Source organism: Dermatophagoides farinae, chromosome 5 (assembly GCF_024713945.1).
Source record: "Dermatophagoides farinae isolate YC_2012a chromosome 5, ASM2471394v1, whole genome shotgun sequence".
Taxonomy (NCBI): Eukaryota; Metazoa; Arthropoda; class Arachnida; order Sarcoptiformes; family Pyroglyphidae; genus Dermatophagoides; species Dermatophagoides farinae.
This window is the reverse complement of record NC_134681.1, coordinates 2,428,889-2,456,051: the sequence shown is the minus strand read 5'-3', so window position 1 is coordinate 2,456,051 and position 27,163 is coordinate 2,428,889. Positions and strand designations below refer to the sequence as shown.

General features: G+C 29.5%; 7 protein-coding genes across 14 annotated transcripts; 4 read left to right on the top strand and 3 right to left on the bottom strand.

Annotated features, from left to right (window-relative positions):
• Window positions 1–355: 355 nt before the first annotated feature.
• Idh3g (Isocitrate dehydrogenase (NAD(+)) 3 non-catalytic subunit gamma) lies at window positions 356–2,601 on the bottom strand. Of its 2 annotated transcripts, XM_047061238.2 has the most exons (6): window positions 2,445–2,601; window positions 2,101–2,389; window positions 1,870–2,030; window positions 1,246–1,789; window positions 1,035–1,181; window positions 356–952 (listed from the first exon to the last, which is right to left on the bottom strand). In XM_047061238.2, the coding sequence occupies exons 2-6, from the start codon at window positions 2,206–2,208 to the stop codon at window positions 686–688; spliced, it is 1,227 nt and encodes a 408-aa protein (XP_046917194.1). In that variant the 5' UTR covers window positions 2,209–2,389; window positions 2,445–2,601; the 3' UTR covers window positions 356–685. The 2 variants fall into 2 exon arrangements, with proteins under 2 accessions (XP_046917194.1, XP_046917187.1); XM_047061231.2 differs by having other exon boundaries at window positions 2,101–2,513.
• Window positions 881–7,603, top strand: LOC124497589 (uncharacterized). 3 transcript variants are annotated; one of them, XM_075731222.1, is made up of 5 exons: window positions 1,070–1,210; window positions 4,225–4,371; window positions 4,652–5,708; window positions 5,810–6,488; window positions 6,731–7,466. In XM_075731222.1, exons 4-5 carry the CDS (start codon window positions 5,939–5,941, stop codon window positions 7,162–7,164), a joined length of 984 nt encoding a protein of 327 aa, XP_075587337.1. In that variant the 5' UTR covers window positions 1,070–1,210; window positions 4,225–4,371; window positions 4,652–5,708; window positions 5,810–5,938; the 3' UTR covers window positions 7,165–7,466. The 3 variants fall into 3 exon arrangements, with proteins under 3 accessions (XP_075587338.1, XP_075587337.1, XP_075587336.1); XM_075731221.1 differs by having other exon boundaries at window positions 4,652–6,488; XM_075731223.1 differs by lacking the exon at window positions 4,225–4,371 and having other exon boundaries at window positions 881–1,210; window positions 4,652–6,488; window positions 6,731–7,603.
• Window positions 7,604–8,786: 1,183 nt separating this feature from the next.
• Window positions 8,787–10,570, top strand: LOC124497578 (uncharacterized). Its single transcript, XM_047061248.2, has 2 exons — window positions 8,787–9,269; window positions 9,405–10,570. Exons 1-2 carry the CDS (start codon window positions 9,118–9,120, stop codon window positions 10,189–10,191), a joined length of 939 nt encoding a protein of 312 aa, XP_046917204.1. The 5' UTR covers window positions 8,787–9,117; the 3' UTR covers window positions 10,192–10,570.
• A 2,270-nt stretch (window positions 10,571–12,840) lies between these two features.
• On the top strand, window positions 12,841–17,347 carry LOC124498731 (secretin receptor). Of its 4 annotated transcripts, none has more exons than XM_075731219.1 (6): window positions 12,841–13,541; window positions 15,220–15,298; window positions 15,390–15,741; window positions 15,821–16,371; window positions 16,441–16,580; window positions 16,657–17,347. In XM_075731219.1, the coding sequence occupies exons 2-6, from the start codon at window positions 15,244–15,246 to the stop codon at window positions 17,131–17,133; spliced, it is 1,575 nt and encodes a 524-aa protein (XP_075587334.1). In that variant the 5' UTR covers window positions 12,841–13,541; window positions 15,220–15,243; the 3' UTR covers window positions 17,134–17,347. The 4 variants fall into 4 exon arrangements, with proteins under 4 accessions (XP_075587334.1, XP_075587332.1, XP_075587331.1 ...); XM_075731218.1 differs by lacking the exon at window positions 12,841–13,541 and adding an exon at window positions 13,972–14,588 and having other exon boundaries at window positions 14,808–15,298; XM_075731217.1 differs by having other exon boundaries at window positions 13,459–13,880; window positions 14,808–15,298; window positions 15,821–16,580.
• Window positions 17,348–17,467: 120 nt separating this feature from the next.
• Window positions 17,468–20,135, top strand: LOC124499420 (polyprenol dehydrogenase-like). Its single transcript, XM_075731220.1, has 3 exons — window positions 17,468–17,858; window positions 18,462–19,559; window positions 19,635–20,135. Exons 2-3 carry the CDS (start codon window positions 18,651–18,653, stop codon window positions 19,863–19,865), a joined length of 1,140 nt encoding a protein of 379 aa, XP_075587335.1. The 5' UTR covers window positions 17,468–17,858; window positions 18,462–18,650; the 3' UTR covers window positions 19,866–20,135.
• Window positions 20,002–22,869, bottom strand: Rint1 (RAD50 interactor 1). The gene is made up of 6 exons (XM_047063259.2): window positions 21,895–22,869; window positions 21,716–21,832; window positions 21,408–21,645; window positions 21,195–21,335; window positions 20,488–21,121; window positions 20,002–20,423 (listed from the first exon to the last, which is right to left on the bottom strand). The coding sequence occupies exons 1-6, from the start codon at window positions 22,756–22,758 to the stop codon at window positions 20,246–20,248; spliced, it is 2,172 nt and encodes a 723-aa protein (XP_046919215.2). The 5' UTR covers window positions 22,759–22,869; the 3' UTR covers window positions 20,002–20,245.
• Window positions 22,870–22,974: 105 nt separating this feature from the next.
• On the bottom strand, window positions 22,975–26,060 carry LOC142597539 (uncharacterized). Of its 2 annotated transcripts, none has more exons than XM_075731214.1 (3): window positions 25,392–26,060; window positions 24,894–25,036; window positions 22,975–24,811 (listed from the first exon to the last, which is right to left on the bottom strand). In XM_075731214.1, the coding sequence occupies exons 2-3, from the start codon at window positions 25,027–25,029 to the stop codon at window positions 23,136–23,138; spliced, it is 1,812 nt and encodes a 603-aa protein (XP_075587329.1). In that variant the 5' UTR covers window positions 25,030–25,036; window positions 25,392–26,060; the 3' UTR covers window positions 22,975–23,135. The 2 variants fall into 2 exon arrangements, with proteins under 2 accessions (XP_075587329.1, XP_075587328.1); XM_075731213.1 differs by having other exon boundaries at window positions 24,894–25,632; window positions 25,710–26,060.
• Window positions 26,061–27,163: the final 1,103 nt, after the last annotated feature.

Here is a 27,163-nt window from a genome sequence, read left to right as displayed (position 1 = left end):
ATGTAAAGAGGCCATATATTGATGAATTTGACCTTTTTTTTTGCTATAGCTATGACATAAACTTGATGATGCTGACAATTACAACGGCAACAACAAAAATTGTGTAAGACTTCAATGATCAAAGAAAAAAAAAATTAAGAAAATGATAATGATGATGATGACATTCAAAAGAAAAGAAAAATCATCACAGACACATGGTCAAAAATTCAAAACCTTGTGTCTGATTAAATTATCCATATCGCCTTTAGGTGGCCATGATTAATAAACAAAACAAAAAAAAAAAATTTTCAAGATCAATCAGATTATTTTCAAACAACATCATGCATTTCATAACTCTGTCGTATACGAAACGATGTTTTTTCTTTCTTTTTTTTCATTTTATTTAATTCTAATATATGCATTTTTAGCATATATAATGATGATAATTGTACCAGAAACTTGTGTTTTGTACAACAAAATTTTCTGTGTGTGTGGTGTGTATGGTGTTTGTATTTGGATCAAAAGTGAATTTGATTTGAACATTTTTTTCGATTGATTGATTGAAAAAAAAGAAAGATATAAATAATTTCCAATATTGCAAATTTGATTTGTTTGTGATTAGTTTTTATCTTTTTTTTTCTTTCTCTTTTTTTTTATTACTGAATGATTTTAAATCTGACGATGATAATAATCCATCAACAATCCATTAAGCCTGTGCTTGATAGGCTTTAATTTTTGTTTGCGAACTAACATCATCGATGATAAAATTAACAACATCACTTGTTGTTGCATTACCACCCATATCTAATGTATGTAATTTTTCTATATTAATAGCTTTATAAATAGCATCACGTACAATATCGGCATATGATTTTAATTGAAGATAATCCAATAGATCAACAGACGCATTCAACATAGCAATAGGATTGGCTACGTTTTTACCAGCTACTTTTTTACCAGTATTACGTGTGCCCTATTTTGAAAAAAAATCATTTAGTGGAATTCAAAATATTATTTTGTACAATATGACAACAACAACAACAACAACAACATACTGTTTCAAAAACGGCATGTGTAGGACCATAATTTCGTCCAGATGTGATGCCTGGGCCACCAACTAAACCACAAGCAATATTTGTCAATATATTTCCATATAGATTCGGCAACAATAGTACATCGAATTGATTTGGATTCGATACCAACTACAATAAACAAGCAACATCAATTTTAGGTAAGTGATGCTAATAATAATAAATTGTTACAAACCTGCATTGAACAATTGTCAATGATCATATTATTGAATTCAATATCCGGATATTCTTTAGCAATTTCGGTACAAACTTTCAAGAATAAACCATCGGCCATTTTCATAATATTAGCCTTATGTACGCAAGTCAATTTTTTCCGATTATGTGAACGTGCATAATCGAATGCATAACGTGCAACTTGTTCAGTTTTTTCTCTGGTTACAATCTTCAAACTTTCAACAACACCATCAACACTTTCATGTTCTAAACACGAATATTCACCTTCAGTATTTTGTCTTATCAATACAATATCAATATCCTTATGGCGTGTTTTAATACCGGGATTTGATTTACAATGTACAACATTTACGAATAAATTTAATCGTAATCTTAATTCAACATTACGTGATAAGAAATATTTTGAATGTTCACGTGTTTCAATATTTCCTTTGATTGCTGCACCATTACGTAAAATTGATGTGATTGCTTCGATCATATTTTCTGGATCTTCATTATGTGAATCAAGTTGAACTTCTTCAAAATCAACAGGGAAACCGCCAACTCTGTGCAACAAAGACAAACAAACAAAAAAATGAATGAAATTTTTTTTGTTTGTTTTCAAGTTCAAATAAAAACCACTTACTTAAACATTTCCCGTACATAACGAACCATTTCTGGTCCAATACCATCACCGGGTAATACTGTTACCATATGACGACCACCATATTGGGCTCGGGTAAAATATTTTTTCGTTTCAGCTTCATTATAGAATGAACGAATTGATTGATTATCTGATTGTAAAGTCTGGATGAATATAATAAAACATGAACGTTAAATTACATACAAAAATCGTTTCATTCGAATGAAAACAAACCTTTTTCGTAATAAACGGTGTGCTTGTAATTCGTGTTACATTTTTCATATATGGTGATGATAATAATTTGGTTGCCGTACTGGCCGTACAACCGATCCACAATGACATTTTTTTTTCCCACGAAATTCTTTTAAGACCGAAAAAAAAACACAAAACACTATGAATCAATTATCGTGAGGAGAATAAGATTTCGAAGAATCACACCAAATTGATTTGTTCTCGATTTTTCGATATCAAAAACACACAGAATCAAATGAATGGGAAACAAATCCAGATTTGAAATCTGATCCTGAAAGATAATGATAGGTTATTACTTGAAACGAAACGATAACGGGCATATATACCGATCATATCAACGAACACAAACAAAAACACCGAAAGAAAAAGATAGAGAGAAAGAGAGAAAAAAAGATCATTTCAAAGGACGAGAAGCATTCAAGGATAAACATCAACATCTACGACGACTCGATATGTTTTTTTTTTCGTTTGTTCGTTGTTTTTGTTTTTCTTCAACCAGAAACATAAAAAAAACAACAACAACACACAGACAGACTGGATGAATTTAGCATGAATCGTGTATGCAGGTTATGCAGGTATCGCCATCTATCTTTCTGGTTTCGAAAAAAAGTGTTTGTGTTTAAACGACAACACAAAAAAAAATAAATAAATGACAAGAAAAAAAAGACCAAAAAAAACGAATATCTATCTTTATCTTTTTTTTTCTAGATTATTTCTAATTTCACTTTGTTTGTTTATCAAAAAAAAGATGGAAGATTTTCGGGATTATTCGTTTCTTTTTATATTCTTATTAGTTTTCGATTGTTTTTTTTTGCATGGTACTATATACATCAATCAATTTAATATATAATCAATCAGATCAATTTCGAATGCTTCTTATTGATAAGAACTTTTTTTCCGATGAAAAAAAAACACAAAAACCGACGATGATGATTACCACAATACGCGATTATTGAGACTAAATTATCTTTTTATTACAATTTCCATTTCCATTATCTTATTCAATCGATCTGACCAGATTTTCAACGATTTTTTCTTTTTTTTTTGAGAATCATTATTTTCCAATCTATCTTTTTCTTTTCAGAGTTTATTGTGATGATGATGATGAAAAGTGGTCCCAAACTGGACACACACACACAATCCACTTTAATTTGAATAAAAAAAAAATCTTTTTACATTTTAAATAACAACAACCAAAAATATTTTTTTTCAGCTACTGAATTGAATTGAATCAAATGTTTATTCCTATGGAAAAAAACAAACAAACAAAAAAATCAAAAGTCATCATCATATTGTGTCGTTGATAATAATAATAATGGTCATCTGTGTCCATTATCACCATCATTATTATTATGATGATGATGATGAGTTTAACAATCACATTCTGAATGTGAATGAATGAATGGATTTCATATGGGAAATAATCATTGTTATCATCATTTTGGTGATGATAATGTGCCAGTTTTATAGTTTGATATCAATTTTTATTTGATGTTTTCAAAGTGTTAAAAATAAATATTCATCATTCAATTCTGATTTTAATTTCGAAAAAATTTTCAATAAATAAATGATTCGGACCATCGTCGATTGGATGAAAATAAAAACGAAACGGAAATCAAACCATCATTATCATTATCCGTCATCATCATCATTCACTATCCGTTTATTATTTATTTGTTTGTTTGTTTGTCTATCAGAAAAAAATGGATTTTCAATTTGCAATAGGAAATGAAATCCGTTTCCTTGTGTAATAACAACAAAATGGACATGGAGATTGAAGATGAATATAGCAAAAAAAAAAAAAAAATCAAACAAACTTATCTCCACTCACAAACAAACAGATTAGACTATAGAGTTGGTCATCTAAAAAAAAAAAAAAAATTTCCTTTTAATTTGATACCATTTTTTCTTGGCATAATCACTGCCATATCTACTGCCGGGATCATCATCATCATTAATAGCGGCAGCAGCAATAACGAGAAAAAAAATTGTCATTTTCAAAATTTTTACTTTGATACATCCATCCAACCATTTTGGATGATCATATCGCTAATCCATCATGAACTAAAAAAAAAATTATTTATTTTTTTTTCTTTGCCAAAATAGCCAGCTAACAAAAATGGTTTTCGTATTTTCTTCAGCTCAAAAAAAAAAACAATCTTGTACTAAACATTAATTAATATGAAACAATTTTCATTGAAGATGCAAACCAAAACAACATGCCAATCAATGAGGCCCATGAAATAAAATTAGGTAATAAACCAGCCAGTTTTTTTTTTGCTTACCATTTTTTTTCCTTCTATATAAAAGTTTCAACCTTTTGTCCCATTTCCAAACATGAGGTCCTTTCATGGACAAACGAACGAATCCGTTTAAATCGTGAAAGTAAAAAAAAATATGAATAAATTAATAAGAAATTAGCAAAATAAGTTAATGAATTCAATGGTTGTTGTTGTTGTTGTTGTGACTTACAGAAGAAGGGTGATTGTAACTTGGAGAAAAAAAAGCTCACAATTTTTTTTTGTTGTTTCAGGTTTTGGCATTGGCTTTTGATTTCGATAAAAATCATCATCGTTTTCTATCTTTATCAATGAAATGAAGAAAATGATGATGATGATGATAATCATAATCATCATTAATGATGATCTTTATTGATTTGATAATGGTCTGCCCTGAAAGTATTTTCAGATTTTTTTTTTTTGTTTTTTGTTTCTGTAGCCAAAATATTAATGATAATAAGCTAAATTATCATTATCATTTAGGTTCGAGTTTATTTTTCGTCGGTTTTGAATCCGTTAATAATGATTATAATTGACCAGGATTTGATCAACAAAAAAAAAGACAACGATCAAAAATAAAAAAGAGAAAAACAACGATTGTAAATTCAACATTTGGATCAAAATAGATGGATGAAAATCGATGAAGAGAAATAATAATAATAATAATAATAAAAGAAGAGATGACACAATCGATGATGAATCAAAATTTGAAAAAAATCAAGAAATTCATCTTTTGTGTTGTATGCCTGTGTCGCCCAAAATGGTCCAAAAATCAAAATATAAATGGAAAGAGATCAAGAGAGAAAGTCACCACACATTCAAATTAGAAAGAAGAAAAAAAACAACGTAATTTGGTCGTTTTTTTTCAATTTCAATAAAAGAAAATAATGATAATGATGATGATGATGATGATGATGCCAATATTGTCTCTCCATAATAACTCTCTCTCTCTCTTTTTACCTCTCTCGCTTTTGCTTTCTCTCAATCTCAATCCATTTTGGGTTATTCACTTACTCACCACAATAATAATGATCATCACGATTTCTTTGTCTTGATGGAATGATGATGGTTATAAGATGGGAAAAAAAATCCACTTCAGACCGTACGTTTGAGATATCAAAATCGAAACCATCAACCATATGAATCGTCATATAACTCGACATTCATTTCATTTTAATTCATACCATTTTGGTGGACACACAAACACACAGAGACACATTAAAAATTCAATTTCCATTTCACCATTTATGAAGAAGAAACGAAACAAGAAAAAATGTGAAGAAAACAATTTTTTTCATCCATCATCATTTTGTTTGTTTTTTACATTCGTTAAATTTTTATTTTTATTTTTTTTAATAGCCAAAATAAATAAACTTTGTAATTTTTTTTTCGTTTGATTTCATTTCCTAAAGCAAAGTGTTGATTTAACTGTGTGAAATCTTCATTTATAAAAAAAAATTATCTAATCAGATCTCCCCCGAAAAAAAAACATCCATTTTTGTCATCATTTTTGTTCAAGTAATTCATTCAAACAGAAAAAAATGTTGAAAATTTATCAACCACAATCATCACTGGTCATCACTATTTGGACCAAAATGATAAGATTATTTTTATTAATAACATTATTACTGTCAATCATAACGATTGTAAATGGTCTACAACAATCATCTACAACGGTAACCTCATCATCATCGGATGATGATTCTGATCAAATGACCGATCAAATGAAACAAATGCGTCGTAATGAAGTATCGAAAGCATTATTATTGTTGAAAAAACATTCAATTGTTGGTAGTAATGCAAAAATTGTATTGAAAAATAATGGCCGACATTTATTAGTGGATCCAAGTGAACGAATACGTATTGTATCGAGTCATTTATCGAAAAAATCATCATCATCATCATCATCATCATCACCGAAATCATCGAAATCATTCAAATCATTGAATCATAAAAAAGAAAGTCATAATAAAATTGAAAAACAACGAACAAAAAAATCAAGCCGTACTAATCGAAAAGCATCAACCACTAATAATGCCTCATCATCATCATCATCATCATCATCCAATTCAAAGGATCAATTAAGCAAGGGTAAGGGAAAATTGTGAATTTTTGCCAAAACAAAAACAAAAACAAATTAAGAATTGAATATAAACCAAAAAAAAAAAACAAAAACAAAATTTTTTAAAAAACGTTGAGGTTAGTTACTATTTTTGTAATTTGAATTTCAATACTTAATAGCTGATTGATTTTTTTTTCATTTCATTTTGTTTTCTTTTTTTTGTTATTTTCTGGAAAACATCATCATCAACAACAATGGGGTGGAAAAAAAGCTTCAAGATCAATACCGTCAATTAGTGTGGAAAGTGTACAACGAAACATAATGAGAAGAGCTGCATCAAAATCACCAACAGTAATCGATTCATTAATGGGACAACATATGTTGAGAGATATAACAAAAATTGTAACAACAATCATACATAATAAACAAGCAAGTTCATTAGTTGAATTAAGTGATCTAATCACTGAAACATTGAATGAACGTTATGGCCAACATTGGCATACAATATCGGTGGCAAGTCCAAAAGAATTTCCAAAATCCGAAGCAACATCATCAAATCATGAGATATTGATCGATACAATATTATCGAATCAAAATCAATTAGATTCGTTGACACATGTGGCCGTTGATGATCATCAAAAATCGGCAATTTTCTATGTTACATTTGATTTTGGACGAATGTTACGGATATTTATTTTCAAATAAAAATCAATCGATCGATCGATTATTCAGCGAAAAAAATATTTGTAAAACAGAAAAAAAATTCACTTGTTTGTTCACTGCAGTATGATGAAGTTATTGATCTTTCAATTTTTTCTATGAACGTGAAAATGTCAACAAACTGTTATTGATTTATATTATTGTTGATGATCATTGATGTTTGCTCATTTCTTGTTATTGTTTTGATTTTTCGTTATTATTTAAATTTTTTTTTCTAATTATTTCTTCAATCAATTTCATTCACTTTTTATCCATTAATTCCTCTCTATCTCTCTCTCTATTAATACCTGTGTATTGCTACATGATTACTGTTAGTTTCTGAAAATTTTTTTTCTTTTCATTTCACTACATTCCTGTAATTGTAGATTTCATTGAAACATAAAATAAATATAGATATAGATAATCGAATTTTTGAAATCAAAAATCAAATTCAGTTTATTTATTGGAAATGTAAGAAAGTGGAAAATGAATGCATGGATAACATTGTCGACAACAACAACAACAATAAAAAAAATGTATAATTTATTGATGACTGTCATTGTGGCTGTTCTATAAATGTTTTCGGAATCACAAGACTAGATTCTTCTTTGATGTCAATTCCGTAAAAAAGAAAAAAGAAATCATCTCATTATCCAAAAAAAAAAAATATGATTCACACACGATTGCCAAAAAAAAAAAATTTTTTTTCCACTCGATTTTTTTGTCACCAACACATTCACACAGTTTGATTGCAAATCGTAATCATCATCATTCATTCATTCATTATTCATCAAGATTTTTTTTTTATTAATGTCATCATAAGTGGATGGAAGAATTTTTTTTCCTCCTCAAAATTATCATGTTGCAAAATCATTATTCCTCGAGATGGCGTTATCGTTTAAATGTGTGTGTGTGGGGGAAGGAAAGAGAGAAAAGATGGAGGAGGTAGCATTCTTTTTCGTATTTTTTATCCATTAAAATTCCATATGAAAATCGCAACATCATCAACATGTGTGAAACAATAGTCGTATATCCATGGATGTAATCAGTGGAGAAGAAGAAAAAAAAATTCATTGTAAAATTAAACAGCCAAAAAAAAAAAAAAAACAAAACCGACAACGCCCTCAATTTTCATCATCATCATCATCATCTTGTTTTGGCATCAATTCATTGAATTCATTACACGCACACACTAATCACAAACTATTTAAAGAATTGAAAAATTTGTTTTTTTTCAAAATAAATAAAATGAAAATTTTTCTCGTTTCCATCACTAGCGCAATATAACCGAAAAAATTTTGTTTGAAATAATATGAACCAGGCAATGTTTGTCGTTGTGTGTGTGTGTGTGTGTGTTCGTGTGTTTGAATGTAGAATAAATGAATGAAGAAACTAGAATGCAAAAACAAACAACAACAACAACAACAACAAAAAACAAAATATCAAAGAAAAAAATCACTATCATTGTTGATAGCGTTCGTTGTTGTTGTTGTTGTTGTTGTTGCTGTCGATGATGATGATGATGATGATTCGCGGATTCTGTAAATAACTTTGAAATACGAAAGATTTTAATACCACTATACTAATCATCATCATCATCATTATTATTATTATGTTGTTGATGAAGTTTTACTTTTCTTATTCTTATTTGTTTTCTAAAAAGAATATTCTAGTAGATTAACTTTGAATGTTTTTTTTGTTCATTTGTCGATGATAGAAACATCAGCAAAAAAAAACTAAACTAAGAAAAAAAAATATCAGAATCTGTCATAAGACTAGTATAGTGTGTTTATCGTCGTCGTGGTTGTTTATATCAATTGATTTTGTATAACAAACACACACACACACACACACACAAACGCACCAGATAAATAGATTTGATAGATTGAATTTGCGTGCGTTTGCATAATACGATACGATAAAAAAAATATCAGAATCCAATCAAATCAAAAAATAGAAATGTCCCGATATTTTCGTCCACTTACTGGTGATCCATTTTGGGATTCATTTTGGACATCGGAACGTTCATTTTTCGATACACATTTTGGTTCAACATTGACTGAAGAGGATTTTTTTCCATCCAATTATTTTGTTCGTCGTCGTCCACTTGGGTAAGTGTGTTTGTGTGTTTTGGATGGCCAAATAGTTCATTTGATCGATTCATTTAAATTAATTAATCATTATTTTTTTTCTAATTTGTTGCCACTTTGTTTTTTTTCATTATATTTGGATCGATTTATGGACAGTGCTCCGAGAAGTCCATTGATTGCACCACATTCACCGATAGTGCCAAGTCAAATGCATACATTAGATCAGGCATATGGTGGTGGACGAACTGGTGGTGTTGGAAATTTACAACAAGGAAATGCTGTTGCTGGTGTCGGTGGTGGCCAAATGGTCGGTGATCTGATTCCAGCCAATGATAAATATCAGATCATGGTTGATGTGTCACATTTTAATCCGGAAGAAATATCTGTTAAAATGGTCGATAATGCTGTTATTGTTACTGGTAAACATGAAGATAAAGCAGATAATTATGGTTATGTATCGAGACAATTTTCACGAAAATATCTTTTACCAGCTGATGTTGAACCAGAATCGGTAACATCAACATTATCGGCTGATGGTATACTTAGTATACAAGCACCACGTAAACCATTGCAGATTACTGATGATACAGCTGGACGTAGTGTGCCGATTGCTATTAGTAATCAAAGTTTATCACCGGCTTTGAATCTAGTTCCACCACAATTTCCTTCGGCAGCTGTTCAACAACCATCAGCAACAACAACAACAATGCCAATGAGTAATGTTGGTTCATCTGGTACAAGTAGTACAATAACTGTTGAACAACAAACAAGTACGGCAAAAATGGCCAACCAAGGTCAAGGCTCATTGAATGTTGACAATATCGCCGGTATGAATATACCGGTCGTACATCAGCAGCAGCAACAGCCAGCACCACCCACACAACAGCAACAATCATCAGCACAGGCACCGCCACCACCACCACCACCGCCGTCCACACAATAACGGATTCTATTCAAATTGAATCAGAACAAAAACAAAATCAACATGAAAAAATTGATTGAATTTTACTTTCAAATTTTTAAATAATGCAACAAAAAAAACGATGAAATTGATGAAATTTTCAAATTTGCTTTTCCTTTCCTTCTATTTTGTGTTTTATGTGTCCTATTATTATTCTTCTATTTCCTTGTTGCTTTATTTTTGTTTTTTGTTTTTTCTTTGGATGAATGAATGCATGCTAAAATAAAATTGATTGGCTTGACACACCAAATGGAAAAAAAACGTTTATCAATACACTACAAATATAATTATTTTATGAGGTAAACAAACAAACAAAAACAAAAAATTTCAAAATAAAATAAAAAATCGCAATTTCAAGACATTCAACTCAATTTTTTTTTCTATTCTTATCAGCATCATCAAATAAATAAATAAATAAATAAAAATGAAGAAGAATCGATGCTAGGTCAGGTCAAACAGTATATATTATATATATATTGATGAAGGCACACAATGTTTGTTTAACATGAAAATAAAAATAAAAAATTTATGTCATCATTGGACAGTGGTTGATAGTGGTGGTTGTGATCATATCGATAATCGACACACACTGGCTGACTAACTGAATGGACGACTAACTGGACAAGAAAAAGTTAAATCTTTAATATACAAACATATATAAATCGTGTATATAAAATAAATACAAAAATACAAGCAATGTATGTATATATACATACACTGGCTTTATTTATGTGCAACAAAAAAAAAATGATGATGATTTTAGCAACACATAATAATAGAGAATTGAATCACACTTGTTGTTACTATTCGGTTTCTTTGTTTGTGAATACATAAAAATAGCATCACAAACAAACACATATTGGACAACAACAATATATGATGATGATGATGGATGAAAAAAAAAAGTCCAAAATAATAATAATAATAGCGAAATCAGATATTGCATTCCATGTTCAATCATTCAAATAGTTTTCATTTTTAATGTGTAAGTTTTTGTGCGTGTGTGTGTTGTGAAAATTTTTTTTTCTCCTTTTCTTTGGCGTTGTTCGCATCATGTACTTGAAAAAAAAATGAACGATGATGATGATGATGTACAACCAACCAACCAACCTAATGAACGTAACAGATAAACATGACATGCGAAAGAGAGATGATGAAAACAATGAAAATAAAATAAAAATTTCACATGACCATCATAATCAGCATTGGGTATAGCGGTCAAGCGAAATAAAAATTTAAAAAAAAAACTGTTCAATTGTTTTTTTTTCTCTCACTAAATCTGATTATTTGTCATAAAAAGTGGATACTTTCTCTCTTTCATTCCAATCAACCAACTAACCTAACTATCACCAGTAAAGGTATACACTTGACGCCATTGGTAGCAATACCCATTCCATTCATTAATCGATTTGTTTCGATTTTCAATCATTATTTACGGATCTTTGTATCGTCATCATCATTGAATTATCATCATTACATTATTATTATATTATTTATAAACAAAAAGAAAAAGGCAAAAGAGAAACGACATTGTGTGTTTATTGTTGTTGTTGTTGGCTATTAATAGCTATAAAAAAAAAAAATTTTTTCCCAATCGATAAATATGGCCTTTAGGTCATTGGTCTTTATTGGATGACAGAAAAGTTTTCATTTTTTTTTTTGATCGGAAATAGATTTTATTTGTTTGTGTTGTTGTTGTTGTTATTTTCGAGTTTATCATTATTGATCATCAAAAAAAAAAATCGTCATTGAATTGAATTTTTTTTTTCTTCTTCTATTCAGTGTATAGTTTTCATCATCATCTGATGTTATTATCGTTCATTTTTTTTTTTTTTTTTGATTTCAATTTCAAGTTTGTTGTTACAATTTTTTTTTTATTCGAGGCCAATATCAAAAATTCACACACTCATGCCAATGATGAATGGATGGGGATGATGTGATTTTCAAAACTAATAACATCCATAAATACCTGCCAATCTACTGTTATAGATCCAAAAATAAAACAATCATTATTCTGACATAGACATGTGAAAGAAGAAAAAAAAGAAACAAACGAGAAAACAAAGATGCAAAGAAATAAACAAAACAAAACAAAACAACAATTCATCATCATTGTCATTTTTTTTTATTATTGTGTAAACAATGTAGAATTGTCAATTTCAATTGCGAATTTCATGCAATAATAATGAAAAATAAAATTGTCATGAAAATTTTATTAAATGGAATATTTGAATAGTATTGGTGTGTCATATAACCGGTGTATCAATCACTGTTTCTGTGTGTCTATGATGATGATGAATGGAAAATTTTTTTTTTTCATTTTGGAAATACATTTTTTTTTTACTGTTTCATGTTTCATGTTAAAAAAATCAGTATACCGTTGACGTTTAAATCGATAAGTTTATTTTTCGTCGTCGTCGTCATCTTTGTTGTACGGTATATTTCCTTTCCACTGGTATAAGTGTGTGTGTGTGTCGAGAAAGAAACTTTTGGACAAACTAAAAGAAAAAAAAATCATCTAGCCCGCAGAATCATTTTCAGGTCCAAGCGGTTTTTTTTCATATATTCCGTTTTTCATTTTCATTTTGACTTTATTTACAATCTAAACATTGAAAGTGATGCATATGAACGTGTTGTGTGTGTAATTGATAAAAAACATGAATGATTGATTCATTTCGTTTCATTTGATCATATTTCATTTTTAAAGATGCAAATTATTTTTCATTTTCTCCACAACGTTTTCGTGAGTGGATGTGGGCGTGTGTTTGGTGCAAATAAAATTCTGTCCATATTTCTTCCCTTATTGTCGTCATTATTTATATGAAACTTTTTTGTTTTTGTTTTCTCTCGTCCACCTTGTTGTTGTATTTTAAATGATGAAAAATTGTTGAGAATGAAATAACGAAACTCATTGCCTGATGGGATTTTTTTTCTGTTTTTGTTTTTGTTTTTTTTAGTGTTGAAATTAATTTGCCATACAAAATGGAAAAAAACACACTGACAACAACAACAACAACAAGAACATTTTTTGTTTTGCTCCAACAGCTTGTTTATCGTAAATTGAATCAAAAACAGTATCCGGGACGGATTGTTCAAAGAGAAAACGGTTTTCTTGCTTACACACCGAAAATGATGTTGTTCATTTGATAAAGTCAAATGTTTTTCCTAGCATGGAAATCATTGAATTATTAAAATCGGATTATTGATTCGCTCCAATCATCATCAAAAAAAATCATCATAAAATGAGTGCTGGTATTGATTGAAATAAATAGAAAATCTCAATTGTCACATTTGGATTACAACATCTTTGAAACAAAAAAAAAAACGCCAAGGTAAGCTGAGTTTTGGGATTTTTTTTTCTAAAAAATCATGCTGTTTTCTTTGTTTGGCCATGGATATTAATGACAATGATGATGATGGTGATGATGAAATTCAATTACCCGATATTTTTAAAAAAAAAAATCTTTAACATGAAAATATAATTAATACATTATCATTGTCATCGTTGTTGTTATTTGCTTATTTTTTTTCTCTTCACAGCCAAATCAATGACAATGACAAATCGACTTTTTTTCATTTATTTTTTCACATTTGCTGGTGGTCGCGCTTACTTTGTAATGTAATGAAAATAATAGTGATATCATCATCATCATCATCATCATCAGCCAACCGTAAGGAATTATATTAGGTGTAGGTGTTTCTGTGTGTGTGTGTGTGGAAATGAAATATGAACATACTTTCAGCATTCATTTTTCTTTTGTTTTGTCTATCGCAAACACACAGACAGACAGACATTTAAACGGCCATTTTTTTGTTTGTTTTATTGAGATGACAAACAGAAAAGAAAAAATTCTTGATTCAATTATTTTGTCCGTGTTTTTTCTTTAAAGTGAAGATGAAGAAAAAACCAAAACATTTCCAATATAAATAAATAAATAAATAACCGCAAGCCAACAAGAATTTTATTCATTCGTTTGTTTTATTTATTTATTCATGTGATGAATTATTCAAGTGAGAAAAAAAGAATTCAATTCCTCGATGATTAATTACTTTATTCACCTGATGAAAACAAAACAAAAAAAATGAAATCTTATCTTTCATTTCAGAAATGTAAACTTGGCCAAATTGAAAAAAAATATCCAATTTCCGATTGCAATATTTTATTCATTCATTCATTTATTGATTAGACTGTTTGTACGTACGTAACTTGATATTACGAAAAAAAATAACCAAGAAAAATAATATTCATGATGATCATTAATCGTTCGATCATGAAATGATGATATTTTATTGATATTGAATATTGAAATGAGCCAGAAAAAGAAAAAAAATCGGTACAATCAATCAACTGATCAATCAATCAATCAAACGTTCAATGTGTATGTGTATGTGTGATCCTCATCATTATCATCGTTTTGATTTTCAATGTTATTATTTTCTCGATTAATCAATGAATCAATACAAAAAAACCGTATTGAATTGATTCATTGAATAATTGATCGCTTTTTTTAAACAGTGTTTTTCTGTTTACAAATTTGATATATTCGGCATTCTCTTTCATTTTTTTTTATTTTTGTTTCTGTTTTGACAATAATTAGTTTCCGTTTTCAATCTTTTTTCGTCATTTTTGTTTTCTTTCGGTCTAAATCATCAACATCGACATCATCATTATCATTATAACCATCTTAATCATGCTGATTTTTTAAATTATAAATTTTCGTGCATCAGGAACATTAATTTTTTTTTCTTCAATTTGTGCAAAATTATCGAGAATTAATAAATAATAATTAGTTTGTTTCTTTCTCCATGTAAACATTTGTCAACAACAACATTTATATTGTGTAAAAATCGTGTGTAAAAGTCAAAAGTTGGGGCAGAGAAAAAAAAATTCATTGGAAAGAAATAGTTTGAGTAAATAATTTTCCACGAAAAAAATTCTAAATTCAAAATAATTGGAAATTCAGTTTTTTTTTTTTTGGTTTGTGTTTTGGGACTTTTAAAATATAAAAGTCACAGAGAATATATTACATAAGAATGGCAACAATATCGACTGGTTCATCATCATCATCATCATCATCATCGTCATCGGGTAAGTTGAAATTATAGATTTTTTTTAATGGATTTTATATTCAATTTTTTTTCATTGCTCATAAATTGAAATAATAATCAATTGGATCAAGATCCAATGTGTGAATCATGGTGGGATGGTATATTTCAATGGCCTGAATCTAAATCCAATACAACCGTACAGATACCATGTCATAAAATATTTGCAACAACAATGGGCAATGTTGATGCCGATGATTATGAACGGCAAACATTATATGCCCGTCGTCAATGTGGATCGAATGGACAATGGGGCTGGAATAATTGGACAAATTATACTGATTGTTTAAATCTATTGGCAATGCAAGAAAAAGATTCCTCAACCACTGCTCGTATACAAGGTGTTGTCAGTTATATTGCATTATTATTATTAATCGCATCAATGGTCTCATTAATTATATCGATCGTTATATTTGTTAGTTTCAAGTGAGTGTCATTTTCATCATCATCATCATCATTGATTTGACATTTTCATTTTCATTCTTCTACAATTCTCTGTATACAGGCCATTGAAATGTTTACGTATCAAAGTACACAAGAATCTATGCATTGCATTATTGATGAATTGTTGTCTATATATTATAATGAATTTATTGGTTAATATACAAAAATTAGACATATCAACTAGTCTACCTTGGTTTTGTAAATCATTGAAAGCATTGAATATCTATTCATCGATGGCAACAATTAATTGGATGTTTGTTGAAGGTTTCCTGTTCCATAAAACATTGTTGGCACCATTCCATCAGAATACACGAATCTATTTATTTGGTTATTATTTTATTGGTTGGATATTTCCGGCTATTTGTGTATTGGCATGGGCATTATCCGTTGAATTTCTGTCATCAGTTGGCGAGAAACTTTGTTGGGAAGGTTTCGGTAATAGTAATACAATATTCATCGTCAGTGTGCCGATGATTATCTGTGTTGCTGTCAATTTTCTATTTCTTATCAACATTATACGTATATTATTGATGAAATTACGGGCCGATAACAAATCGGATATTGTCACAATGAAAGCCATTAAAGCAACGGCATTTCTAATTCCATTATTGGGTAAATATATTAGATATAAATTGTTTTCTGTTGTTGTTGAATTTCCATCTTTCCATTTCGAAATTGAAGGAATACATCATCTTGTCGTATTATATAATCCATCAACATTTAATCGTAAATTGGTTAGCATCTATATTGTCATCAATGTTATGTTTCAATCCGTACAGGGCATTATTGTATCGGTACTATATTGTTTTACAAATCAAGAGGTTAGTTCACAATTGTGTTTGTTTAAGATATATCGCTCAATGATAAATTTACAAACCTTTGTTTTTGTTATTAAAGGTACGAACCGTTTTAAATGCAGCATGGTCAAGAAGACGAATGAGTTTAGCAAACCCATTATCAAGTGGCACAAATATACCACCAGGTGGAGTTGGTAGTAACCAAAACAAACAACAACAGAATCGTTTAAGACGTCAAAGTAATGGATCAAATTCATTTTCATCATTAATTGTTAACAACAATCAACAACAAACACAACAACAACAACAAGATAATCGTAATAATAATAATGGACATCGTTTACCAATAACGGCAACGACAATAACGACATCAAGTTCACGTTCATCATCACCAATGATGTCAACGGGTAGATTTTTCAACAACAACAACAATAACAACAATCATTTGAAGCCACCACCACAATCATCATCGAAACATTCATCATCATCAACAATGATAATTAGATCAAATGAAAATGGTAATAACCAAATTATTGTTGATAATGATAATAATATTGTTAAACATACTGATTTATAAATGATTTTTATTGTAATTCAATCCACTAAAGTTGTGTGTGTGCGTGTGCGTGTGTGTTTTGTTTTGTTTTTGATTTCATTTGATTTCGTTCTCAATTTTTTTTTCTTTCTTTCATTACGAATTTATCGATTAATCGATGTGTGTGTGTGTGTGAGTGTGTGCATGTAAAATTTTGTCATAATAAATCAATAAATAATTTGAAAAAAAAATAAAATTTCGTTTTGTCTTGTTGAAAAAGTTTTCTTTTTTGATTGATATGCACGCAATCAGAAAAACAACCGAAACAACAAAAATAAAGAATTCACAAAAACTTGCGAAAAAATAGAGAAATTTGTCAAAAGCACAGATATCTGTAGCAAAAAAAAAGTAGAAAATTTCTACGGGAACAAATGAGAAACTTGCTTCGGACAATTTTATTTTTTGTTTTCAGTTTGCAAAAAGATAGCGTGGTGGAGTAAAAAAAAACTTGTCAAGACTACTTTACCAGATTTGATCCGGTGAAATCTGATCGTGAAGAAGAAATGAGAAACTGGATTTTCAATTTCTTTCAATAAATTTTATCCGTAAAATTTTTCGTTTCTCGTTTCTAATATTCAATTTCATCATTGGTCAGTGGGCAAACATCATTTTTTTTTGTTTCTTTTTCTTATTCGTCGAGCACAAATGAAAAAAACAACAACAACAACGCTCCACAAATATCGACGACAATGTACAAAATCTAAATCGTAAGTTGTTGTTGTTGTTGCCGTGTAAATTCAATTTTTATCGTTTTTTTCCACATTTTTTTTTTTTTTGGTTTTAGAAAGAGAAAATCTTTTCGTCTTCTTCAACATAGTGTTTAGATTTACAAGATTAGATTATTGATAAAGAGATTTTTTTCTTTTTTTTTTGAATAAACTAATTTTGATCAACAAGTTAGATAGATAGATAGGTCATCAATATAATCACACAGATGCATAGACACACAAACACACACACACATGACCAAAACAACAACAACAACAACAAGAAAAAAAATTTGATGCTAAAAATTCATTGACCATACATGCATACATACCACACACACAAATATATAAAGAAATCATCAATTGAATGACCTCTTAACACATAACGACAAATGACACGTTGTATATAATTTTATAATCATCATCCACATTGATTGAATGACTAAAGTTGCAAATCAAGTGTTGACGATGGAGGTCAATTATTTTTTTGATTTTTAATTCTGTTAAATGTGTATGGTGTGTGTGTGTGTGTGTGTGTGTGTGTGTGTTTGTTTGTTTATTTTGATTGAAAATCTAATTTGTTTGGTTTTTTTCATTTTTTAGAGAATCAAAAACGAGTGGTAATGAAATCAATGATCAATGATTTGTTTTGAAAAATAAATTTGTTTGTAACAAAACGTAGAATTTGTTGTTATTTTTGTTATCATCATCATCATTGTTGTTGTTGTTTTTGTTGTTGTTGTTGTTGTTAATCATCATCATCATTTTGTTAATCCAAGAAACGAAAAAAAAATGTTGGCCATTAATGATTATAAATTTTGGCATTTAATGTATGGTATATTTCCAACAAAAATCATCGATACAGTATTTACAATAATAACAGCCATACAACTTTATCTACTTGGTGCACGTTATGTATTGAAAGAAATACGAAGAAAATTATCAACAAAAGTACGAAAATTATCATCAAATGAACCGGATATACCGAACGATTTAACAAATCATGTTGCCGTTGTGACAGGTGGTTCACGTGGTATTGGTCTTTCAGCGGCTAAAGATCTATATCGTCGTGGTTGTATTGTAATTGTTACATCGTCAGCATCAAGCCAATTAGAAAGAGATAAAATGGCCGAAGAAGCAAGAGAATCAGTACGGCCAACAATCAATGGTGGCAACATATTGGTATGGCCAATAGATTTTCGTGAAATGTCAAGTGTTTTTGATTTTGTTGCACGGTTCAATAAAGAATATGGTTATCTTGATATATTGATCAATAATGCTGGCGTTATGTTTGTTGATAAAAATTTCACCACCGATGGTTTTGAATATCATTATCAAATTAATTATCTTAGTCATGTACTGCTTACATGGTTATTATTACCGGCATTGAATAAAACGAATGACAAAAATGGTCCAGCACGTGTTGTAAATGTATCATCATCGACACATTATCCACGTTGTTTATTCATTGATGATCTACAATCCCAGCATACACCATATTCACCATTCCATGCATATGCACAATCAAAATTATGTCAAATTATGTTCACATATTATATGGCCGATTGGTTACGTACGGATGTTGGTCAATCATATCGTATATTGATCAATAGTTTACATCCAGGTGTTGCAATGACCGGTCTTTATCAATATGTTTGGTGGGTACGATTATTTCCATGGCTAGCATCATTCCTGTTTCGTGTATGTGTATTGTATTTGATTTGATTTTTTTATAATTTACATTAACAATTCTTCTTGTTCTTGTTATCAATATAGACGGCCGATGAAGGTGCCGAAACTGTCATCTATTGTGCATTATCAACCGAAATTGAATCCAGTGGCTATTATTATGAAGATTGTGCACGTTTACGTTCATCGAAATTTTCATTGAACAAAATTTATCAAAATCGTTTGGCCGAATTAACACGTAAACAATTGGCAAAATTTATTGAAAATTATAATCAAACATATCCAGAATTTAAAGTACCACAAATATTGGCCTATTAATCATCATTTTTGTTTGTATGTAGCGAGAGCGAAAAACTAAATTTTGAAATGAAATTCATTTTTTTTTTGTCAAATTTTACACCGCAAACTCTGTTTTTTTTTGCAAACACCAAAAAACAAACAAACAACTGTTCCATTTTTTTTCATCGGTTAATGACATATGATTTATTTTTGATTCATTAAACTTTTTCAATTATCAATAAGAATTATAATTATATTATTAATGATAATGATTAATATTAATTGGAAAATTAAGAAGAAAAACAAAAACTCGAATGATTGATTAATTGTTGTTGTTGAAAGCCATGTTGTATGTATGTGTTTGTCGTAAAGAAAACGATCAAAATATTTAGATATCAAAAAAAAAAAAATTCATCACATCAGTTGAATCCAACACGTCGATCGATCAATGCCAAAACAGTGGATGGTTTCAAACTATAGATGCCCAATGTTTGTAAATACATTCGAAATTCGCTTTCACTATCCACTTTATGTCGTGCCTGAACAATATGATAAGTTTGTGGACTCAAATTGAATACGACTAGACAATCGGAAATACTGTATTGGTGGGAATAGATTAGGAATTAGTATTTAAAAAGAATCTAAATCATCAACAACTTACGTCGAGAATGTAAAAACAATGTTACGATCTGAATAAGCAATGAAAATAGCTTTAAATGTGTGTTCAAAATCAAATTGTAGTTGTTTGATGCCATCTCTGTTAAATTGCGATTCCATAATGAAATTATCAAAAAATGCATCCTGCAAACGACCGGCAATTTCGTGGATCAAACGATTGAACAAATTCTTCGAAATATTTTTCTGAATCCAATAAATTTTGGCTGAAATATCATTGAATAAAGTAACAGCTTCTTTTGTCACTTCGGATGGTTTTTCGTCTTTCAATGACATTCCATGCCATTTCAATTGTTTGTACGAAAAAAGATTACTGATAAAGTCCGATACTATTGTATTGATAATACGATCAGTTATCTCTTCAATCATATGGATAAACATTTTATTCACACGATCCGAATCAGATTGCGGAAAGGTTTGTTTAGTGACAAAATCCACCGATATTGAATGAATGAAATCAAACGTGTTTAGAATGCCAAAAAATTTATCACTAAACGGCCAATTTTCTTGCAAATCATGTATTGATTGTGATAAACGTAAACGATAATCATCAATCATATCGATAATTGAATGCAAGAATTCGGCACGTAACTCTTCCAATGGAATATGTTTAGATCGTTCTAAAGAAATTGAAAAGTTGAAAAATTAAAAATGAATACCGATTCAAATTAGAGTTTTCCTTATCAAACAAACCAATTTGACGATTGACAAGCGATGCAAATTCATCCGCAGCTTCACAGATAATAAATTTACTATCGAATGTTAAATCATGTCCAAAAAGCAATTGCCAAGAAGTTTCTGAATCCAATATAGCTTCAATGATTTCATTGATACCTGTTTGTTGTGTGTAGGACAGGAAAAATGTCAATATTTTCATTAATAACACATGATGATTACATTACTTACGATTACGTTCAATTTTGAAAAAACGTTTAAAATTTTGATTATCAGAAAAAATCACAAACAATGGATTCAATTTCGGATCATTTTCATACAAATCCGGTACAATTAAATTAACTTGTTCACTGAAAATGACAAGTTCATCCATTGTACGGATAAAAATGAGATCATCATCGGCCATTTTTGGCAAATCTTCTTGCAACTTCTTTTCAATCAATTTTACAAAACATGAAATCAATTCAACCTGTGTTTGATAAGATGAGAAAGAATATGTTAATATAAGAATCGATTTATCGAAATGATCAATAAATTACCGTAGCAGATTTTCCATCATCACCGAAAAAATCCAATAATACTGGATCGACTAAATCACGAAAAAATTTCTCATTCACTGTGATCCATTGTTCTAATGAACAAAGAAACCATTCGGGCTATTAAACAAAAAAAAAGATAAAGAGAAATTTCGAAAAAAAATTCAAATCAAAACACTTACATGTTGTAAATCGTTCAATTTCGAACCGGGATCCATAAAATGATAATCAAATCGTTTAACAAATGGATCAAACAACAATTCGAATGCATGATAAATTACACGATCATTGTTATTTGAATCAAAAATAGTCAATCGAATTGTTTCCGAATTTGGAATCGGAGATTTAGGAAAAATACCATGTTCCAATTCCAATAGGAATCGAAATAGTTTACAAAATAATGATCGATATTGGCACAAATGATTTGAAGTTTCTGATCCCGGAGCATTGTTAATTTGTGGCCAGCCAATATGATTAAATGTGTATTTGAAAATATCGGCCATCAATGGAACAATTTCATAAATATCTTCAATGAAAAACTCTTTGAGCATTGTATACAATTGTGATGATTCCGATACTTTGATTTGTATTAAGAGATCAAAATATTTGACAAGAGCGATATAATCACCATGAAGTACTGCTATCTTCAAACCAATTGTTTCGATAGCAAAATCACGATACTGATTTCGAAGTATGCCAGTTTCTTGTCTCAATCGAGTCATTTTCTCTTGAGCCATTTTCATCAATTGTGCCAGCGATTTGGCTCGTTCACAAAGCATTACATTAGCCAATGGTCGATCAATATCGATCGAACCATCATCGATAGATTCTTTGTGAACACGAACAAATGCTTTGGCTTCGACAACTTTTGCATCAAATTTTCGAATAGTTTCTCGCAATTTCCTCGCACTCAAATCTAGATGTACTAATCGATTGAATAATTGATTACGCATATCGTTTATTTCATTAATCATTTCAGATTTTTTTATTTCATCTGAATTTAATTGTTTCGAATTCATATTCGAAGATTTATCAAAATCATCCATCTTTTAACACAATGGTAAATCAAAAACAATGTTATTTTACAAGTCAGTTAAATTCGTTCAGTCACACACACACACAATAGTGAATTGATGATGTGTACCATGTGCTTCAGTGAGTGGGAAAAAAATTTCCAGAAAGGAAAATGAGAAAAAACTTGCCGTAATTTCTCATTTTTTTCTATTTTTCAAAATAAATTTCCAAAACATTCATACTTGTTGGCGGCAAATAATAAAATTTAAATTTTATTTTCTATTTACAATATAATTAAATTGTCATTTTTGGTTGGTCTTTTAATTAATCAATTGATTATATGAATTATTGAACCGTAAATAAAAACTTGAAAACGTTGATGTTCTTGTGTGTGTGTTTATATATTGTATTAAATGAATCGTCTTTCTCTAATCATTGGTACATGTTCTTCAATATTGAAACCGAAAAATGCTCTATTAATTGCAACAATATCATTGGAAGAAAATTCAACATCTTGTTGTCGTCGTCGTTGTTGTTGTTGTTGTTCATCCAATCCATAAGCAATCAATTCATCAAGATTATCATCATTAAAATGATTCATAGCACGATTCGTACGTTCAAACATTGGATAACGTTTCATAAGATCATCAAATATGGCTGAATTTGAATAATATGCATCATGAAAATCTTGTATGAAAGGATTCATATCACCATTACCACCATTATGATTATTTGATAATAATATTCGTGGTTCAACCATTTTGATGATTGATGATTGAGCTGATTGTTTATTGTCATTACCATTATCATTGTTATTGTTATATGATCCATCAATATTACTGTTATTGGTTGTCATTATCATCACCATTGTAGATGGATTCATCGTCGTTGTTTCGATTGCCATATTATTATTAATGATTGTTGATTGTTGCTCATCATTGTTGTTGTTCATCGTTGATTGATTTTGATTGATCAAAATAGTTTCATTCGATTCATCATCATCATTTTGATTTGCCAATGTTGTTGTTGTTGTTGTTGGTTGCCAATATTTTCCACCAACAATTTGTAATAAATGTTTCATACGTATCATATGTTCATCATCAACATCATCATCATTATCGGCATCATTCATCGGCATTGTCAAATTAATGATTGGTTCCATAATGGGCATTATTTTTATTGCCATTTCAGATGAATTTTCAATCGGAATATTCACCATTTCCGTTGCTGTTGTTGTTGATGTTGTCTGTTCTATTGTTGATGATGGCGGTGTATTTGCAGCAGTAGTGGTCATCATTTTCAGCATTTTTAACATCATATCTGTTGTTTTCGCTGTTGTTGTTATATCACCATTGCTTGAATTACCATCATCAAGTAGTTTAAAATCATAAATTTGATTATTATCAACATAATTATTTTGATTAACCATCATCATATCATCATTGGCCATTGTTGTTGTTGTTGGCATTTTATTATTATCATCATTTTGATTGGAATAATGCATCAATGATTCTATTGTTCGTTCTCGATTATTATCCACAACATCATCATCATTATTATTGAAAAATGTTCTTGACTGAGATTTTATCGGCATATAATAACCGGTATTTGTAGTCATCTCCATATCCATCATCATCGTTGTTGTCGTTGTTGTTGTTGTTTCTAAATTTTCAGTTTGCCGTTGTTGTTGTGTATTACGTCCTTGTAGATCATTGTAGACAATTGAATTATTTTCATCATCATTTTTATTAATCATAAATGATTGTAGTGATGGTTCATCAATTTTTATTGGCTTCATGCTTTGATCAATAACCGCTGTTGTCATTGTTGGTATCATTGTTGTTTTTTCAGTATCCGTTTCCGTTTTAATGGGCAATTTTATTGTTTCTGTTGATGCGGTTATTGTTGTGGAATCAGAAACTATCGGTTCGGTTGATGATGATGATGATGATGATGATGAGAAGCCAGTAATATTTTTCGGAAAAATCGATTGTAATATCTGTAGATATTTTGACATATTAATATGATTGGTGGTGGTAATATTTTGGCCATTATTCACGCTACTATTACTGTTGTTGATATTTACTATTCAAAAACAAAACAAAACAAAAAAAATTTGAATGGACATGAAAAACAATTTACTGTATACAGAATGTAACACACTTACATGGTGGCCAATAATACCAACTTAATGGATTAATTATCGTTGGAAATGATAATGCATTGATTGATTCATTATGGTCAGAAATAATGATGACAACGATAATGATTGAAATGATGAATGGAAATTTTTTTGATAACATTTTTTTTCTGGATCCAAAAAAAATTAAGACTAAGAAGAAGTGAGAACAACAAGATGATTTTCACTGGAATGAAAAACCCAGAAAAAAAGTGGAAAAATTTTCAAGTCTTTTTTTCGACAACAACAACAACAAAAAAATGCAGAAATCAAAAAACTGGGCCAAAGCAATTTTTTTTTATTTTTTTTTGGGACCGTGTGTTCGTGTGTGTGTGTATGTGTGTATGCGGCAGAATACAACAGACAAATAGACAAACAAACACTTATCAACTGAATAAAGACCATTAAGAAATAAGGGAATGAAATGAAAAAAAAAATTCAATCAATGAACAACCATAATAAACACACACACATGCACACACACACCTGTATATGCCTGAATATACCTGTTCGATACCCACTAAAAAAAAATCCAGAGGTACCGAAACCGGCAACAAGCATAGAAAATGAAGAAAGTTTCGCTTATGTTGTTGTATGGAATGTCAGAAGTTGTTGTTGTTGATGATGATGATGATGATGATGATGAAGAATCTAGTCCAAATATGGATGGATAGATGGTAACAACCCCAAAAGCTAAAATCGATCAAACGAACGACCGACCAAACAACTACTTCGATTATTACTTTAAACAATAACCATTGCCACTTGCACTTTTAATTAGCTATCTGCCTGATCTATACATACTATATTAATGTTATGTATGACCAGCTAGACCTTTTTGTTTTGTTTTGTTTGACCGATGACCAGTGTTGATGATGATGATGATCATGACCAAATGAACTAGACACACACACACACAGAGATAATTCACTTTTACTTTTTTTTCACACTCACTAGACAAGTCAGACAATTATCATCAATGAAGACCGTGAGTCAAACAAACAAACAAACAACCAAAAAAAAAAAAAAGATAAATTCTTGCTCATTTTCTTTCCTGATCGATTGAACACACTGTGTTTTATTTATCGAGACACAGACAAACACTGTCTCAAGAATGATTGATTTGAATTTTTGCAACGAAAAAAAAAATTGTTGAAATCCTGCGATTCCATTACACACACACACACACAAACTGTACACTCGAATAAAAATCAAAATAAATAGAAAAAAATGAGAAAAAAAAATGAAAACAAACCTGGAAAGATTTTAGCTTTTTTTCCGAAAAAAAAGATGACTGAAAAAAAAATTTCACTAAAATAACATAGAACGCCGCTCAGAACACCATTCGAACAACAATTCTCAATGATGAACAAATGCTAGGTTTCTCTTCATCATTCATTGGAAAGAAATAGATCTCAAACACACAGGCCTCTTGAATTTATTTTTTTTTTCTTCCTTTTTGATCGTTGATTTGATTTGATTTCATTTTTTTTTTGTTGGGCCAAAAAATTTTCCATTTTCGTCGTTTTTTTTTTTTTGGTTCCACATTTGGATGATCGAATCACGATTTTGCCATCACCATCATCATCGGTATTAATTTTTTTTATTCAATAATTTCATCATTATTTTTTTTGCAATGGGGGAGGAGATGTAGAGAAAGAAAAAAAAATCTAGTTCAAAGCATCAAATTTTTTTTTTGCTTTTCAATTGACCACAAATAATTGTGTTTAATATATCCATAAATAATAATCATTAACACCGAACAAAAAAAAAAGAACAATTTCATTGTGTGTCATTGGGCCAAAGAATAAATACAGTTTTTTTGTTTTGTTTTGTTTTGTTTTGTTCACATCTCATCTGGTTGTTCCATTTTATTTTTTCATTGAAAATTATTGGGCGATACAAAAAAAGAAACAATTTGAATTGAATAAATGTTGTTGTTGATGAATGTCGAAAAAAAAAGTGAAAATGAAAAACTTTCACTTAATACGCATTAAACAATTGAATGAATATGTTCTCAATTTTGAACTAATAGAACATCTGGTCCATTATTATTATTATCGAATGTAACAGAAAATCAAAAAAAAAAAAATTGTTACATTTTGAAATCCAATGCATTTTGTCATTATTATAATGATATAGAAGATATGCCAAAAAATAAAAATAAAAAGCCATGAACATGAGCCAATTGATTGATTGATGGTATGAATAATACATCTATCTGTGTGTGTATATCTAACATGTTATATAGATAATAA